At 46.5% G+C, this 17,034-nt stretch overlaps 1 protein-coding gene across 6 annotated transcripts in view; it reads left to right on the top strand.

The window, feature by feature from the left end:
- LOC118666255 (TBC1 domain family member 14) overlaps positions 1 to 17,034 on the top strand; it is a 168,432-nt gene that overhangs the window by 45,885 nt on the left and 105,513 nt on the right. For all 6 annotated transcript variants that reach the window (XR_004970921.1, XM_036328307.1, XM_036328289.1 and 3 more), the window contains exons 3-6: positions 2,415 to 2,552; positions 10,487 to 10,553; positions 11,560 to 11,641; positions 13,569 to 16,842. Coding sequence is in view for 5 of the 6 variants with exons in the window: in XM_036328307.1 (XP_036184200.1) it covers positions 2,415 to 2,552; positions 10,487 to 10,553; positions 11,560 to 11,641; positions 13,569 to 16,842 (3,561 nt within the window). In the remaining variant the exon portion in view is untranslated. The remainder of the gene's footprint in view (positions 1 to 2,414; positions 2,553 to 10,486; positions 10,554 to 11,559; positions 11,642 to 13,568; positions 16,843 to 17,034) is intronic.

Here is a 17,034-nt window from a genome sequence, read left to right as displayed (position 1 = left end):
CCATTGTTACGCTTCAGTCCTCTGTGCCTGTCGAAGGCCAAGCCCTATCTCCAGAAGATATCATTGATAAGAATCGCAGGTTTCAGGTGTAGCCCCGCCAAACACTCAGATAGTGGAAATATACTGATAGTTCGTCCTTGGCCATCACACACATTTTCCCTTGGAAAATGGAATAGACACCACTCAGCCAGAAAAGATGTTTTTCAGGTCATTAAATCTGCAAACATGCCTAAGACATTAAGTAAAAGGATGCTAATTCTGGTGAGTGTGGGGGAGGAGGGACCTTCTTGCGCTCTTTCTTATCTGATGGCATAAAAGGAGATTGTATTGTTTCAAGTACAAACTGGTTTAGACAGTTGATGGCGTATTATTTGATCTTAAAGATCTTTTGAATGAATTATTCTTATGCTTTTCCTTTATTCCATCTCAATCATGTATATCTATTTCCTCAGGGCCCACTGGAGGCCAAGTACTCTTCTAGATAATTTTCTTAATTTTGACATTGTCTGTCTCTCTAATCTCATTTTCCTTTGTCTCTCCACTGGTTTTACTCATAACTTATCAAATAAAGGCTTTTAAAAGACAGAACAGCCCTGGCTGCTGTTGCTCAGTGGTTAGAGCATCAGCCTGAAAACCAGAGGGTGGAGAGTTTGAATCCTGGTCAAGGGCACGTACCTGGGTTGCCAGTTCGATTCCCAGCCCTGGTTGGGCGCATGGGGGAGGCAGCCAATCTGTGTGTCTCTTTCACATTGATGTCTGTTCCCCCACCTCTCTTCCCCTCCCTCCCTCTGCCCCCTCTCTTCTTCCCTCCTCCACTCCCTCCCTTACCCCTTACACTCTCTCTAAAAATATGTGGTAAAATATCCTCAGGTGAGGATTAACAACATCAACAACAAAAGACAAAACAGCCGAAGCCAGTTTGGCTCAGTGGGTAGAGCATCGGCCTGCGGACTGCAGGGTCCCAGGTTCGATTCCGGTCAAGGGTATGTACCTGGGTTGCGGGCGCATCCCCGGTGGGGGGTGTGCAGGAGGCGGCTGGTCGATGTTTCTCTCTCATTGATGTTTCTGACTCTCTATCTCTCTCCCTTCCTCTCTGTAAAAAATCAATAAAATATATTTAAAAAAAAAAGACAAAACAAAGCAAATCGATTAAAAATATTAAATTTTGACAGTCCCAGTCTAAGGAAATAGCTAAGTAAACCTAATAGCTTGGAATATTATGTAGCCCCAAAGAATTCGTAATAACATGGGGGTAATGGTCATACTATAATAAGTTAAATCAAATGCAAAATTATACACGTAGTGTGAATCCAACTGCGTTTTACAGCATAAGGAAAAGACCAGATGAGGCAGACCAGATTGTTGTTGTGTTCACTGGCGGTAGGTCATGGGTGATTTGCCTGCTTTCTTCCTACTTTTCAGATTTTCTTCAGATTCTTATAATGGGCATAAAAATAGAGGGGGAAGTATACTTCAAATACTAACAAAATATTTTGTATCTTTTTTGTTGGTTTGTTTTTTAATCCTCAACCGAGGATATATTTTTCCCCATTGATTTTTAGAAAGAGTGAAAGGAGGGAGGGAGGGAGGGAGGAAGGAAGGGAGAGAGAGAAAAGAACATCAATATGAGAAAGACACTTCAAATAGTTGCCTCCTGCACACAACCTGGCCAGGGATTGGACCCACAACTCAAGCACATGCTTTGACCAGGATGTCAAATCTGAGACCCTTCAGTCCTCAGGCGATGCTCTAATCACTGAGTGCACCTGCCAGGGCTCTGTTTTTTGTTTTTTTAGACTACAAGATGTAGAGATAAGGATTTAATCATTTAACTGTTAAATCCTGATCACTCACTATTGAAGAGGGGAAGTATAGAAGAGAGGACACTGAATTGTGTATATAGTTTTGGACTCATACTAAAATATAAGTAATACTTGAATTTATATACAAACTAGGGGCCCGGTGCATGAATTTGTGCATGGGTGGGATCCGGCCAGCCTGCCCCTATTGGGGTGGGGGGGCCAATCGGGGGTGAGGCCGGCTGGGGGGAGGGGCTGTGGGCAGTTGGCAAGCTGGCTTCGCCCCCTGGTTGAACTCCTGGTCGAGGGGACAATTTGCATATTAGCCTTTTATTATATAGGATGTCTGAGTTGTTTATTAGCATTTGCTATAAATATGTGGGTCAGATTTAGTAAGATAATACATAATAAATCATAAGTAATCAGTAATCTCAGGAGTAGATTCCAAACCAGTGGATCATCCTGCAGTGTTCTGATTGACATGTTCTGTGGTCACTTGGTTAGTGTGTGCCAGTTTACGAGGTAATGTGTTTAGTAGGGGGATGCATGTGCGAAAGAGTGTATGGAACTTGTTATTTACGCTTGGTCATTGAAACTTGTCCAATCTTACTTTAGGAGAATGACATCTTCCTGGGCTGGGAAAAAGGAGCTTACAAGAAATGGGGAAAGAGTAAGAAGAAGTGCTCAGATCTCACTCTGGAAGAGATGAAAAAACAGGCTGCTGTCCAGTGTCTTCGATCTGCATCTGATGAAGTAAGTTTATATTTTATTTCTGAAAAGGGGTGTTTAAATGTTTACAAGTATAACATCTTGACTCAAACAAACCTTAGAAAAATTATCTACTCGTTATCTTACCACTGTAACATAAACGTTATTATATTTTTCTTTATGGCATTTATATAATGTGTTCTTTTATATGTATCATTGTAATTAGAGTATACACAAAAATGTTATATCCTTTTCTCCATTTAACATATAGAACATCTTGTTAATATATATCTTTATTCTTTTTAGTGGCTAAGTTATATTTCATGAAATAATATCCCAACAACAATATAATATACTTCTTTTTTTTTAAAATATATTTTATTGATTTTTTACAGAGAGAAAGGGAGAGAGATAGAGAGTTAGAAACATCGATGGGAGAGAAACATCGATCAGCTGCCTCCTGCACATCCCCCACTGGGGATGTGCCCGCAACCCAGGTACATGCCCTTGACCGGAATCGAACCTGGGACCTTTCAGTCCGCAGGCCGACGCTCTATCCACTGAGCCAAACCGGTTTCGGCAACAATATAATATACTTCTTATTGCTGGATATTTATCTTACTCTTGATTGTATTTTTTGTTATGCTCTCCAGGATATTTTCATGTGTGACTTTTTCCTTGGTTTATATTATTTCTTTTTTAAAAAAATCTTTACCCAAAGATATATACATATATTTTTAAAAATATTACTGATTTTAGAGAGAGGAGGGGAGAGGGAGAGACAGAAACATCCTTAAGAAACATCTCTAATCAGCTGCCTCCTGCACTCCCCCTGCTGGGGGTCAAGTCCACAACCTGGGCATGTGCCCTGACTGGGATTTGAACCAGTGACCTCTTGGTTCATAGGTCAGTGCTCAACCACTGATTCACACTGGCTGGCTCAGGATATGTTTTTTTAAAATATACTTTTATTGATTTCAGAGAGGATGGAAGAGGAGAGATAGAAACATCAATGATGAGAGAGAATCATTGATTGGCTGCTTCCTGCTCCTCCCCCACTGGGGATGGAGCCCACAACCCAGGCATGTGTTCTTGACTGGAATCGAACCTAGGACCCTTCAGTCCACAGGCTGACGCTCTGTCCACTGAGCCAAACCAGCTAGGGTGAGGATATATTTTTATTGCTTTTAAGAGAGAGAGAAACATCTATGTGAGAGAGAAACATTGATCAGTTGCCTCCCATATGCACCCTGACTAGGGATCGACTGGCAATGTTTTAGTGCACGGGATGATGCTCTAACCCAGTGGTTGGCAAACTGCGGCTCGCGAGCCACATGCGGCTCTTTGGCCCCTTGAGTGTGGCTCTTCTACAAAATATCATGTGCGGGCGCGCACGTACAGTGCGATTGAAACTTCGTGGCTCATGCACAGAAGTCAATATTTTGTGGAAGAGCCACACTCAAGGGGCCAAAGAGCCGCATGTGGCTCGCGAGCTGTAGTTTGCCAACCACTGCTCTAACCATTTGAGCCACCCGGCCAGGGCTATATAACTTCTTTTGTATATATTTCTAGAAGTAGAATAACAGTTATCTAACATTTTAAAAACACTGTATTTGCTTCTGATTTATAAATTTTTGTTTGTATATTAGAAAATATTATGATTATTTTCTTAATCTTTTAACATTTCATATAAAATACTTCTCTCTTCCTTCAACATTCTGAAATAACAAAATAATTTTAGAATGTAATCATTTATTTAAATTAGTACTATTAATTCTTGTTTTATTACACACTGTATGATACAATCTCTGAGATCACAATTACTTAGAAAATTATTTTGCTTTACCATTGAGGTAGTGTAAAATTACCTTTATAATGCAAAAGTAAATGGTTAGAAAAAGCAGTTCTCAAGTGGTAGAATGTTAGCATTTTTTCCACCTTCAGCGAGTTCTCACTAAAAATGGGTATAATTTATTTTATTTCTTAAGTTACTCTAGGCTTTCAATATTCTTTTTTTCCCCCGTACTTTATATTGTTTCATTGAATGATTTATCTGTTCACGCACCAATGCCTCAGTATTTTACTTTATGGTATTTTTTTTTAATTGATTTCAGAGAGGAAGGGAGGGAGGGAGGGAGGGAGGGGGGGGGAGAGAGAGAGAGAAACATCAATGATGAGAGAATCATTGATTGGCTGCCTCCTGCCCGCCCCCCACTGGGGATCGAGCCCAGGCATGTGCCCTTGACCAGAATCAAACCTGGGACGCTTCAGTCTGCAGGCTGACACTCTATCCACTGAGCCAAACCAGCTAGGGCTACTTTGTAATTATGTCTGTTATTTTTGTTTGGTAGTATTCCATATTTCTTTCCTCCGTTATCCCCACTCCCCCCAATCTCTCTCTCTTGAATTTATATACAATTAATTTCAGAGAAGAAGGAAGAGGGAGAGAGAGATAGAAACATCGATGATGAGAGAGAATCATTGATCGGCTGCCTCCTGCATGCTCCACATTGGGGACCGAGCCCACAAGCCGGGCATGTGCCCTGACCGGGAGTTGAACCATGACCTCCTGGTTCATAGGTCAACGTTCCACCACGAGCCATGCGGGTTGTTGCCTCTTTTTTTAAGCTGTGTGTCCTGGTGTGGGATTTTTGTGTGTGGTTACCATTAGGTTTGTAGAAAATAAAGTTGCATGTAGTACCGTAGCATTCTTTTTCTTTTGAGTGCATCTGATCTTCATCTTCCTTTGCCAGTTCAGATTTCTATGCCCTTCCCTTTTATGTTTTTGTTGCCACAAATTATTCCTGTTTATGCTGTAAGTTTTTGGGTGATGTTATTCGTAGTGTTGTGATCTAATGGTCTTTATTTCAGGTAGAATAACTCCCTTGAATATTTCCTGTAATGGAGGTTTTCTGGTGATAAAGTTCCTCAGCTTCTGTATGTCTATGTCTGAGAATGTCTTTATTTCTCCACATTTAAAGGATAATTTTACTGGATATATTACTCATGGCTGGTAATGTCTCTCTGACGTTTGCATATTTGGTTCCACTCTCTTCTGGCTTGTAGAGTTTCTGCTGAGAAGGATGAAATTCCGATAGGTCTTTCTTTGTAGGTCACTTCCTTCTTTTTCCCTGTCTGCTTTGAGAATTGTTTTGTTGTCACTAATTTTTGGCAGCTTTAATACCAAGTGCCTTGGAGAGAGCCTCTTGGGATTGAGGTAACTAGGTGTTCTGTTTGCTTCTTGGATTTGAGGCTTTAATTCTTTCCATAGGTTTGGGAAGTTCTCACGCACTGTTGTTTGAATAGACTGTCCTTCCATGCTCCCTCTCTTCCTCCTGCAGAATTCCTGTAATTCTGATGTTGCTTTTTCTGATGGAGTCAGATAGTGCTTGTAGAGCTCTTCCATTTTTCTCTATGTCCAGGTGTCTCTCCTTCCCTCTGCGTCATTTCTAGACCCTGCCTTCGCCGTCACTATTCTTCCTCCATCTGGTTGGCTCTGTTTTCTATCTCAGTAGTTCACTCTTTTTTTCTTTTTTTTTTAATATATTTTATTGATTTTTCACAGAGAGGAAGGGAGAGAGATAGAGAGTTAGAGACATCGATGAGAGAGAAACATCGATCAGCTGCCTCCTGCACATCTCCCCCTGGGGATGTGCCCGCAACCCAGGTACATGCCCCTGACCGGAATCGAACCTGGGACCTTTCAGTCCGCAGGCCGGTGCTCTATCCACTGAGCCACACCGGTCTCGGCAGTAGTTCCCTCTTAATGTCTTTAATTGCATGCTTCATTTCTGAGCTTTCTGATTGGTTCTTTTTAAGTTTTAATCTCTTCGGTAAAGTACTCGTTTTGTTCATTGATCTGCTCTCTGAGTGCATTGAATTGCCTGTCTATTTTCTTGCATCTTGTTGATTATTTTCAGAACTGCCATCTTGAAATCTCTGTCATTTATATCACACATTTCCATGTGTTCCAGCTTGCTTTCTGGGGAGTTTTCATTTTCTTTCTGATCATCCTTGTTACTGTGGTTATTCATGGTATTTGGTTCTTTGCTTAGTGAGGTCTTTGCATTTGTGTCTACATTAACGAAGAGGTCTTTCTACTGCGTTCCCGTAGATGGTGCTGAATCGCAAGGCTTTTCACTCTGTGACCTCCTAGTCCGGCGGTTCTCCACCTTCCCAATGCCGCGGCCCTTTAATACAGTTCCTCATGTTGTGGTGACCCCCACCATAAAGTTGTTTTCGTGGCTACTTCATAACTTTAATGTTGCTACTTTATGAATCGTCATGTAAATATCTGATATGCAGGATGGCCTTAGGCGACCCCTGTGAAAGGGTCGTTTGACCCCCAAAGGGGTTGCGACCCACAGGTTGAGAACCGCTGCACCTAATCTTAACCTCCACAGCTTCCTAAGACACTCTGCTTGGTGGGGTTTGCTTTACTTTCACTGTCATGGCGACCCCTGACCTCCATGGTGCCCCAAGCACCCCTTCTGGGCATCAGTCACAGGGGGAAACCGCAGCAGCTCCTGGTTTACAGATAACAGGCTCCTGCACCCAACTGCACGGGCAGCAGGAGGCGAGGTGTGGGAGTTCAAGCAGGGCAGGGCTCTGTGGTCTGCTTTTGTTTGAAACACTGCCGCCTTGCCTGACAGTGGAGAGCCACACGCAGAACCCTGTGCTCTGCCAGGCGTCTCCGACCCAGACACTGTTCGCTCCCCTGCAGCTCGCCCTGCTGGGCTGCCATCTGCGCTCCCTCCCTTTTCCTCTCGTTTATTCCCGGGTGCCCGCCTTGATGTTTCAGTGCGCGGGTCTCTCAGGTGTGCATCTGTGCTGAGCAGGGGTGTTTTTGTTGAATTATAGTTGGTTAACTTGTTGGCATTTCAGTGGGAGAGGCCAAGGGCTCTCTCACACCGCCATTCCTCTGATGTCACTCTCTCATTCTTGAATGCCCTGTGGATGTGGCATACTATTAAAATGTAATTTTTAAGATTATATAATAGTTTATATTATAATTGGGAAAGCAAATAAAATTTCTCATTAACAGCTCCAAATTAACAATTTGGAGCACCTGCCAGGAGGGAGGGGACGATGCCCTTTTTGCTTCTCACTTGCTATTCCGATAGCCCAGGGGTCGAATGATTAACATGCGCGCGCACACACACGCATGCGCACACACACACACACACACACGCACGTAGGATGCTGTGATGGTCAAGGACAGGAAGCAGACGCCGGTGGGTCAAGCTTGCTTTCTCTTTTTTTAAATATATTTTCATTGATTTCAGAGAGGTAGGGAGAGGGGAGAGAGATAGAAATATCAATGATGAGAGAGAATCATTGATCGGCTGCTTCCTGCACATGCCTCACTGGGGATCGAGCCCGCAACCTGCGCCTGTGCCCTTGACTGGAATCGAACCCAGGACCCTGCAGTCTGCAGGCCGATGTTCTATCCAGTGAGCCAAACCAGCTAGGGCTAGAGCTTGCTTTTAGACACAGAGCTAAGCAGTAAGTTCCTTGTTTCTTGGCCATTAAATAATGAGAGCAAATCTATATACTTCTCTGTTGTATTACTATCCAGGACAACTAAATCACAGGTGTGTGGAGGAGACAAAGAACGAGAGAGAATATCTAGTCCCAGGTTGTGTAACGGTTGTAGCGTGCAGACTGTTGAACAGTCAGCAGCCTTGGTGCTGAAGGCAGAGGCAGAGGCGACGCCTGAGGCTCGGAGCTCTGCCCTGGGACTGGCACTGGCTTCAGAAACATAGTGACATAGGCTTGTGTGCAGAGCAGCGTGCAGCAGCGCGTGTCAGCTGACGCTGGGGTTAGGTTCAGGATCTGGAGGAAGTGGAATAAAACGGCCAGCTCATCCCACCTTGGACATTATGGTAAGCAGTCTTCCCGGTGGCAGTGTGCAGGAGGAGCGGTGTTTATGACTGGTCGCTGCCATGGTCTGTAAGAGTGTTTTTAAGGAAAGAATAATTCTCTTTTGGCCCGTTTCCTGGTCTCCCTCCGTCCTGTCTCCCTAGTGAAAGCGGTGAACTGATGTGGATAGAATTAATTATCGTTTACAATTAACTGTTTCCATGTAATCTTGCTGCTTAAACTGCTCAAGCTGTGGAACGCCCGTGTTTCTTGCTTAGGATGTCGGTAAAACTTGTGCTGAGTCATTTTGCGTGAAGTCAGTGGGGCGAAGTTCTATTTTTAGCCCCTGCAGGCCCAGGAGGGCGAGGGGGGAGCAGTCCCGTGCACCTGTTCGGTGCTGCCCACCTAGAGAGACTCAATCCCGTCTAAATACTTTCGGCCACAGAATAAGTACAAGGTTGCTACGAAATACACTCACTTTTCTTGTATCTGGTGAAAGACTTTTCTTTCCTCTAGTGAGAAATAGAATTTTTAAAGTTTAAAAGTCTACATAAGTAAAAGATTTTTTGCTCGTGCCTGTTGGCAACATTCATTTTTCTTTAAAGGTTGCCTCTTATTCTTACCCTCCCAATTTCAGACACTTCACGCTCTCTCCTCCCGTTTGACCCTGTTTCTGCACAGAGACTAGGATCTGGTCCATGACCCTTAAAGGGAAATGGCGACAGGGCCGGCCTGCTCTCTGTGCTGCTCCTCATGGCGGTCATGAGGGCTCGTTTCAGAAAGAAAAATCAGACCATGAGCTCCTCAGGGACTCAGATGAACTTTTTGTGATTTTTCTTTTTAAATAACTGATGTGTTTTCTTTTTCTTTTTAAATTGATTTTAGAGAGAGGACGGGGGAGAGAAAGAGAAGGAGAGAGAAACATCAGTTGGTTGCTCCCTCACAGGTCCCAATCAGGGACCACAACCTGGGTATGCGCCCTGACCAGAAACCAAACCCTCTGGTATGTGGGGCGAGCCACCCGGTCAGGGCTGTGGTTTTTCTTTATATTGAACTAGAGGCCCGGTGCACAAAATTTGCTCACTGGCGGCAGGTGGGGGAGTCGTCCCCTCAGCCTGGCCTGCACCCTCTCACAGTCTGGGAGCCCCGCGATCAATTGCCCTGAAGAGGTAGGTCCTGCCTATCTGGCCTGGGCTCCGCAATGGATCACTCCCACAGAGGTAGGCCCAGGCTACCTGCCACAGCGCCGCCAGCCAGCTAGCCTGGGCCTCCTACTTTGGGGCAATCGCGGAGCCCCCCGATTGATCGCCCTGCCAGCTGATGTCTTGGGTCTCCCTCTGCGGGGTGATCATGGGGCAATGGCCGGGCCCCCAGCCAATCGCATTACACCTGCCTTGGCTGGCCTGGAGCCAGTGGGTGTCATAGCGTGGTTGTCTGGATGGTCCGGATGGTCATTCTGCTGTTAGGCCATTCGGTCGATTTGCATATTATGCTTTTACTAGAGGCCTGTTGCAGGAAGATTCCTGCAAGAATAGGGCTTCCTCGGGCCAATTGAGCCACCAAGCCCCGCCACCCAGGGCCGCACATGGGGGCCCGGATGGCTGCTCGTGCTGGCCCGCCCTGCCTGCCATATGCAAAGCAGCCGCCATGTTTGTTGGCGGTTAATTTGCATATCGCTCTGATTGGCTGATGGGTGTAGCGAAGGGATGGTCAATTAGCATCTTTGTCTTTTATTAGATGTGCTTTTATTATTATAGATTTAGTATAAGACCTTGCTGACATAGGCAGGGACTAGGATGCTGACTTTAGCTGTGCAAGGGCACTTAGGCCCTTTGGCTGCCCCGTCAGCAGGATGCTGTACCCCTGGGAAGACAGAAGTGACTTTTCTCAGTGAGTGCCATTGGATAGACTTAATTAGGAAAACATGGATACTGAATTGGATCTACAGATGCATAATTTTTAAACTTTTGTGTTCACTTAAATATTGATAATGTCTTTCTTTTGGAACATGAAAAATTAATTTCTTTATAAAACCTTCATATTAAAGCAAAAGAGTACAAATACCTGGTTTTTACATACCCGGCAGCAAACGAATGTGTGTTTTTGTTCCCACGCAGAGCTCTGGAATCGAGACGTTAGTGGAGGAGCTCTGCTCCCGCCTAAAAGACCTGCAGAGCAAGCAAGGTGAGTGCTGCCTCCAGGCCTGTCTGTGCAGGCACAATAGTCACCAAGGAGGCGGGGGGTGATCTTAGGATGGAGCCAGCAAGAACCACAGCGGGGGAGAGTCTGTTCAGTGTGTCTCCAGGCGAGCGTGGGTCAGCCCTCCGCTGTCACCTGTAGGGAGCCCCCTGCTGCTGAGTGCATTGGCCCACAGGTGCCCTCGGAGAGAGGAGCAGCACGTCTCCTCCTGTCCTTGTGCCCTGCTGATACCTCCCTGTTGACACCAGGCCTTCTTAATTAGGTGTCAACACTAAGTACCTCAGATTTGGAAGAACTTCTACTTTGACTCTTGAATTTTGGGGGGAAGGCAGGCTTGACAACCTCAATAAGCCATTTTGACTCAAGAACCCTTATCACGTTTTTTCCCCACTTTTCTGTAAGCCCATCCTAAGATTAAGGACCTTTATTTTCCTTGTCCTCTTCATGCTCATTTTGCTGCCCACCAAGTCTTGACCTTCCTATTAAGGGCGTGGTTGGTTCATTCGTGTTGAATTCCTGGCAGGATCATGAGCTAATCTAAGGGAATAGCCCTTCGATTCTGTTTTAGTGGAAACACAGCCCTTGGCCTTCTGGATGTTAAGGGACGGATTGCGAATTGTAATTAAGAATTTTCTGTGCAGATTAACATCAGTCAAGGTGATTCGGTATAGAAAGTCCATGAGTGCAGAATTTTGAGAGAAAATAGTTTTGGAATCTAAACAGATGTTCTGTCTTTCTGGTGTAATTAACAAGTACCCAGGGGATTTCAGTTTCTCAGTCAGGTGCCTCCAGAGCGCTGGCTTGGTGATGAGACGAACAGGTCTCGCCTCAGCCGTGTTCACAGGGTGTAGCCAGAGACTTCCCCTGGTACACTGAAGAAAAAAGTTGTTATTACAAAGATAAACTGCCACAAAAGCCTATATAATTTCTATTAAAGTTTGAGAAATTTTTAAAAACATGACAAAACTTTCTAAATTTTGTTTCACAACAGAAGAGAAGATTCACAAAAAGTTAGAAGGGTGTCCCTCTCCAGAGGCAGAATTATCCCCGACAGCAAAGGATCAAGTGGAAATGTATGTAAGACTCAGTCACAGAGTGTGCATTTGTTAAATTCAGAGTAAGAATTACTGCATGGTTTACAGTCTTGCTCATCGTCTTGTATGTAGTTTTATATTTTATAATTCAGGGAACATGGAGCACTTACTTGCATATTTGACACAGAATTCAAAGGTGAATAAGGTTCTGTCCTTAAATTACATATTGAATCAGTCTTTGTGCAGCGAATGAATGAAACAAGTCTGTTATTTGCCGTCCATTCATGTCCTGTGACCATGGACATTCCCACTGTCTTCGGAGGCAGCTGAAAGGAGCCATGCACATCCTTGTTGCCCACACAGGAAACAGGTGCCCACTGCTGGCTCCAGAGGGAACGGCGAGTCATGGGCCTCGCCACACTTGTTTGCCGAAGACACTTTAGTTCTTTCTTTGTAAGTGGTTAGTGTTAAAATCAGCTGCGTTACCAGCAGACTTCTTTATTACACATTGTATTTGGGTCTTCTGAACGTCTGAAACTTAAGGAAAGAGGAGCGTGTGGTTGGTTTGTGTAACCCTGCGCTGTCCACCGTGGTGGCCCCAGTCACATGCGGCTGTTGCGCCCTTGAAATGTGGCCACTTCAGAATGAGACGTACTGGGAATATAAATTCCAGCAGATCTCAGAACTTCTGTGTAAAAAAGAATGTAAACTATCCTAGTAATATCTCTTAGTATCAATTACATGTTGAAATGATGTTATTTATCATGGTTATATTTGGTTCAGTAAAATATATTATTGAAATTAATTTCACCTGTTTTCTTCTTATGCTTTCAATGAGCCTCCTAGAACATTAAAAAATACATTGAGGCATACAGTATGTTTCTCTTAGCTCTGCTGCGGACTGAGCAGGTCCCTTCATGAGCGTGGCCTTTCGCTGCTTCATGTGTGACCTGGGCAGCCGCCTGCACCTGGAGGCTCCTTCTAGCATCTGCTCGCTGTGAACTCTCTGGGGCTCCTAGTTTCCTAGCAACCGAGAGCTCATCTCCCACTTTCCCGGCCTCTAAAGCCTGCCTCTCGAGGTCCATCCTCACCGTAGGGTTGCTGTCGAAGCAGGCTCCAGGCCGGACCCATCTGCATCCCCAGGGCCCTGCACCTCTCAGTGTCCTCACTGCACTGCTGCATGTCTGGGCCGTGAAGGCGCCCTGCGGTCCACCTGCTCTCATTGTCCTTTCTGCACGCTTGCCTACCGCAACCCCTGCTAATTCTGAGGGTCTCCTTAATGCCGGCGCTGCGCTCTCCTGAGAAAAAGCACGGCAACACTCACTCAGGAAGATGCTGTCAGGACTCATTTCACAGGCGAGTTCCTTTACTCCTCACAGCTCGGGGAGGTAGACACCTTTCTTACGTGACATGCTTGAGGCCACACAGCTAGAAATCAGCAGTCAGGACTTGAATCAGGAAGTGTGGCTTCAGAGTGTATGCTCTCACCTGCTTGACTATACAGCTTTCCAACTGCATCCACTCCCGGCCTCACAAAGCCTGTGAGGTTAGTCATGTCATCTCCATTCCACAGCTGAGGAAGTGTGGCCATGGCATAAATTAGCAGCTGTAAGCCGCGGCGTAGTGAGTCTGAGCTGAGAATGACATTCAGGTATCTCTTATCGAAAGATTACATTTTCTATGTCATATTTTTCACTTACGGCTTCTTAGTTAAAATTCAGACTTTGAAGATAAAAACTGTCATTTTACATGTTTTAATATTCTTATAATGCTTATCTCGGTTCTTTGTACATTGGACTAAATGTAAAGGCTATTTTACTGTGTTACTAATTATTTAAAAGTTAATGATTCATGGGTAATGCAACCATTGACTGTTAAAATGAATATCCCAGGCTTCCGTTTGGTAATGTTTACTATGGCTAATACATCTCAGTGCCCCTTCCGAACTCTTTGCGCTGTTTTGCAGGTACTACGAAGCATTTCCCCCGCTTTCGGAGAAGCCAGTTTGCCTGCAAGAGATCATGACCGTGTGGAACAAGTCTAAAGTCTGCTCTTCCTCCAGCTCCTCGTCATCGTCCACCGCGCCCCCAGCCAGCACAGACACGGCTTCCCCCAAGGACTGCAACAGTGAGGGCGAGGCCAGCAGGGACAGGGGCGAGGCAGTGCCCACCGCTGTACACGCACAAACCCTGAGCAGAAGTAAAAATGAGAAGGAGAACAAATTTGGGAACGGCACAATTGAAGAGAAGCCTGCTTTGTACAAAAAACAAATGCGACACAAACCCGAAGGCAAGGTCCGCCCTCGCTCCTGGTCCTCCGGCTCCAGTGAGGCAGGCTCCAGCTCGAGCGGGAATCAGGGAGAACTAAAAGCATCCATGAAGTGCGTGAAAGTAAGACACAAGGCGCGAGACCTCCGAAACAGGAAAGGGCGGAATGGGCAGAGCAGGCTCTCGCTGAAGCATGGCGAGAGGGCCGAAAGGATCACCCACGTGGGCGGCGGCGGCAGCAGCAGCAGTGGCGGCTCTGGCAGGCAGCTGTGCAGGCGAGCGAAGAGACCATTGAAGGAGGTGGGCAGGAGGGACGCGGACGGCGCGGAGGGCAGAGACCTGCACCTGGACAGCAGAAACGACAAGGAATACAAAGAAGAGCCACTGTGGTACACCGAACCGATTGCAGAATATTTCGTTCCTTTGAGCAGGAAAAGTAAACTAGAGACCACGTACCGAAACCAACAGGATGCGCGGGATCCGACCGCAGAGGCGATAGGAGAATTGTCTGACTCAGTGCACGGTCTTTGTATCAGCAACAGTAACATTCATAAAGCATACCTCCCAGCGGGTACTTTCATCGATGGTCACTTTGTAGAAATGCCTGCGGTTATAAATGAGGAGGTTGACCTCCCTGGGACCTCATTCTGTTCTCTCCCGGAGGACAACAGCTACTTGGATGATATTCATCTGTCAGAGTTAACACACTTCTATGAAGTGGACATTGACCAATCCATGTTGGATCCTGGTGCCTCAGAAACAATGCAAGGAGAAAGTCGGATTTTGAATATGATTCGACAAAAAAGCAAAGAGAGAAGTGATTTTGAGGCAGAATGTTGCATAGTGTTAGATGGGATGGAGTTGCAAGGGGAACGTGCAATATGGACAGATTCCACCAGCTCCGCGGCCGCCGAGGGCCAGTTCCTGCAGGGCCTGGGCAACCTGGCGCAGTTCTGGGAGTGCTGCTCGTCCAGCTCCGGGGATGCCGACGGCGAGAGCTTCGGGGGAGAGTCTCCGATCAGGCTCTCTCCCATCTTAGACAGCGCAGCCCTCGACCCGCATCTGCTTGCCGGCAATCAAGAGCTCTTCTCAGATATTAATGAAGGATCTGGTATAAACTCTTGTTTTTCAGTGTTTGAAGTGCAATGCAGTAATTCTGTTCTACCATTTTCTTTTGAAACACTCAACTTGGGGAATGAAAATACAGATTCTAGTGTGAACACACTCGGGAAAACACAGTCCAGGTTGCTAATATGGACCAGAAATAGTGCCTTTGAAGAAAATGAACACTGTTCTAATCTTTCCACAAGAACCTGTAGCCCATGGTCCCATTCAGAAGAAACACGTTCGGACAATGAGACGTTAAGTCTCCAGTTGGAAGAATCCACGCAGTTTAACGCAGAAGATGTTAATTATGTGGTTCCTAGAGTCTCGTCAAATTATGTAGATGAAGAACTTCTAGATTTTTTGCAAGATGAAACTTGCCAACAAAACAGTAGAACTTTAGGAGAAATTCCCACGTTAGTTTTAAAAAAAAAATCGAAACTAGAATCTGTCTGTGGTATTCAGCTCGAACAAAAACCAGAGAACAAAACCTTTGAACCTACGCACGTGCGTTGTGGGAGCAGCCCCGGTGGAGACGGCTACGGGCCAGGGGTCATTAAAGACATCTGGACACAGCTGGCGGAGAGGAACTCCGTGGCGCTGGTGGAAGTCGAAGGAGCTGCTGATGAGCTGTTCTCGACAGACGTGAATAACTATTGCTGCTGTCTGGACGCTGAAGACGAGGGGGAGCCGCTCCGGGAGCCCAGCAAGGCCGTGCAGCGGTCGGAGTACCACCTGTGGGAGGGGCAGAAGGAAAACCTGGAGAAACGCGCCTTTGTTTCGGGCGAGCTGTCCAAGGTGGACGGTGGCGACTACACCACACCCTCCAAGCCTTGGGACGTGGCCCAGGAGAAGGAGAACGCCTTCATTCTCGGGGGCGTGTACGGAGAACTGAAGACCTTCAGCAGCGACGGGGAGTGGGCGGTGGTGCCGCCCAGCCACGCGAAGGGAAGCCTGCTGCAGTGCGCGGCCTCCGACGTGGTGACCATCGCCGGCACGGACGTCTTCATGACGCCGGGGAACAGCTTCGCTCCCGGCCACCGGCAGCTGTGGAAGCCCCTCGTGGCGCTGGAGCAGAGCGACCCGCCGAGGACGGGGGAGGGCGGGTTAAATAAGGGGTTTTCCTTTGTCTTCCATGAAGACTTCCTGGGAGCTTGTGGCAACTTTCAAGTTGAAGATCCTGGACTCGAGTATTCGTTCTCTTCCTTCGACTTGAACAATCCGTTTTCCCAAGTTCTTCACGTGGAGTGCTCCTTTGAGCCCGAAGGGATTGCGTCTTTCAGCCCTGGTTTCAAGCCGAAGTCCATCCTCTGCTCCGACTCCGACAGTGATGTGTTCCACCCCAGGATCTGCGGCGTCGACAGAACCCAGTACAGGGCCATTCGGATCTCGCCTAGGACTCACTTCCGCCCCATTTCCGCATCTGAACTGTCCCCTGGAGCGGGGAGCGAGTCCGAGTTTGAGTCTGAGAAAGACGAAGCCAGTCTCCCCGTTCCTCCTCAGGTTGATGCGTTCGAAGATCCACAGGCAGATCTCAAGCCCCTGGAAGAAGATGCGCAGAAAGAAGGCCATTACTACGGGAAGTCGGAACTGGAGTCGGGGAAGTTCCTGCCCCGGCTGAAGAAGTCGGGGATGGAGAAGAGCGCGCAGACGTCCCTGGATGCGCAGGAGGAGCCGGCGGGGAAGCAGGCCCAGTGCCTGGAGTGCAGCGGGAGCGAGCCCCTGGGCACCGGAGTGGAAAGCTCAGAGGCAAATTGTAAAATAATGGCCCCGTGTGAGGAAGACACTGATCATTTCTGCAGTTGCAAAGCAGGTTGTCAGTTCCCTGCCTATGAAGATAACCCGGTTCCTTCCGGACAGCTGGAGGAGGTATGTGTCTATGTGTGGGTGTCCATAAAGGGGTTTGACAGACTGTACCCCAAGAACAGGCAAGGAACGATGGTGGTAAGTTATTGAGGAATGTGCGTAACTGTCTTAAAATTGATCATCCTTATGGTTTTACATAAGGACTTAAAATGGACTTGATGTTTATAAACTTAAACTAGACATTTTATGCAGAGA

The sequence above is a fragment of the Myotis myotis genome, unplaced genomic scaffold (assembly GCF_014108235.1).
Source record: "Myotis myotis isolate mMyoMyo1 unplaced genomic scaffold, mMyoMyo1.p scaffold_m19_p_1, whole genome shotgun sequence".
In the NCBI taxonomy this organism is placed as follows: Eukaryota; Metazoa; Chordata; class Mammalia; order Chiroptera; family Vespertilionidae; genus Myotis; species Myotis myotis.
Note: the sequence above shows the minus strand (reverse complement) of the source record. Positions and strands in the feature narration are given on the sequence as shown.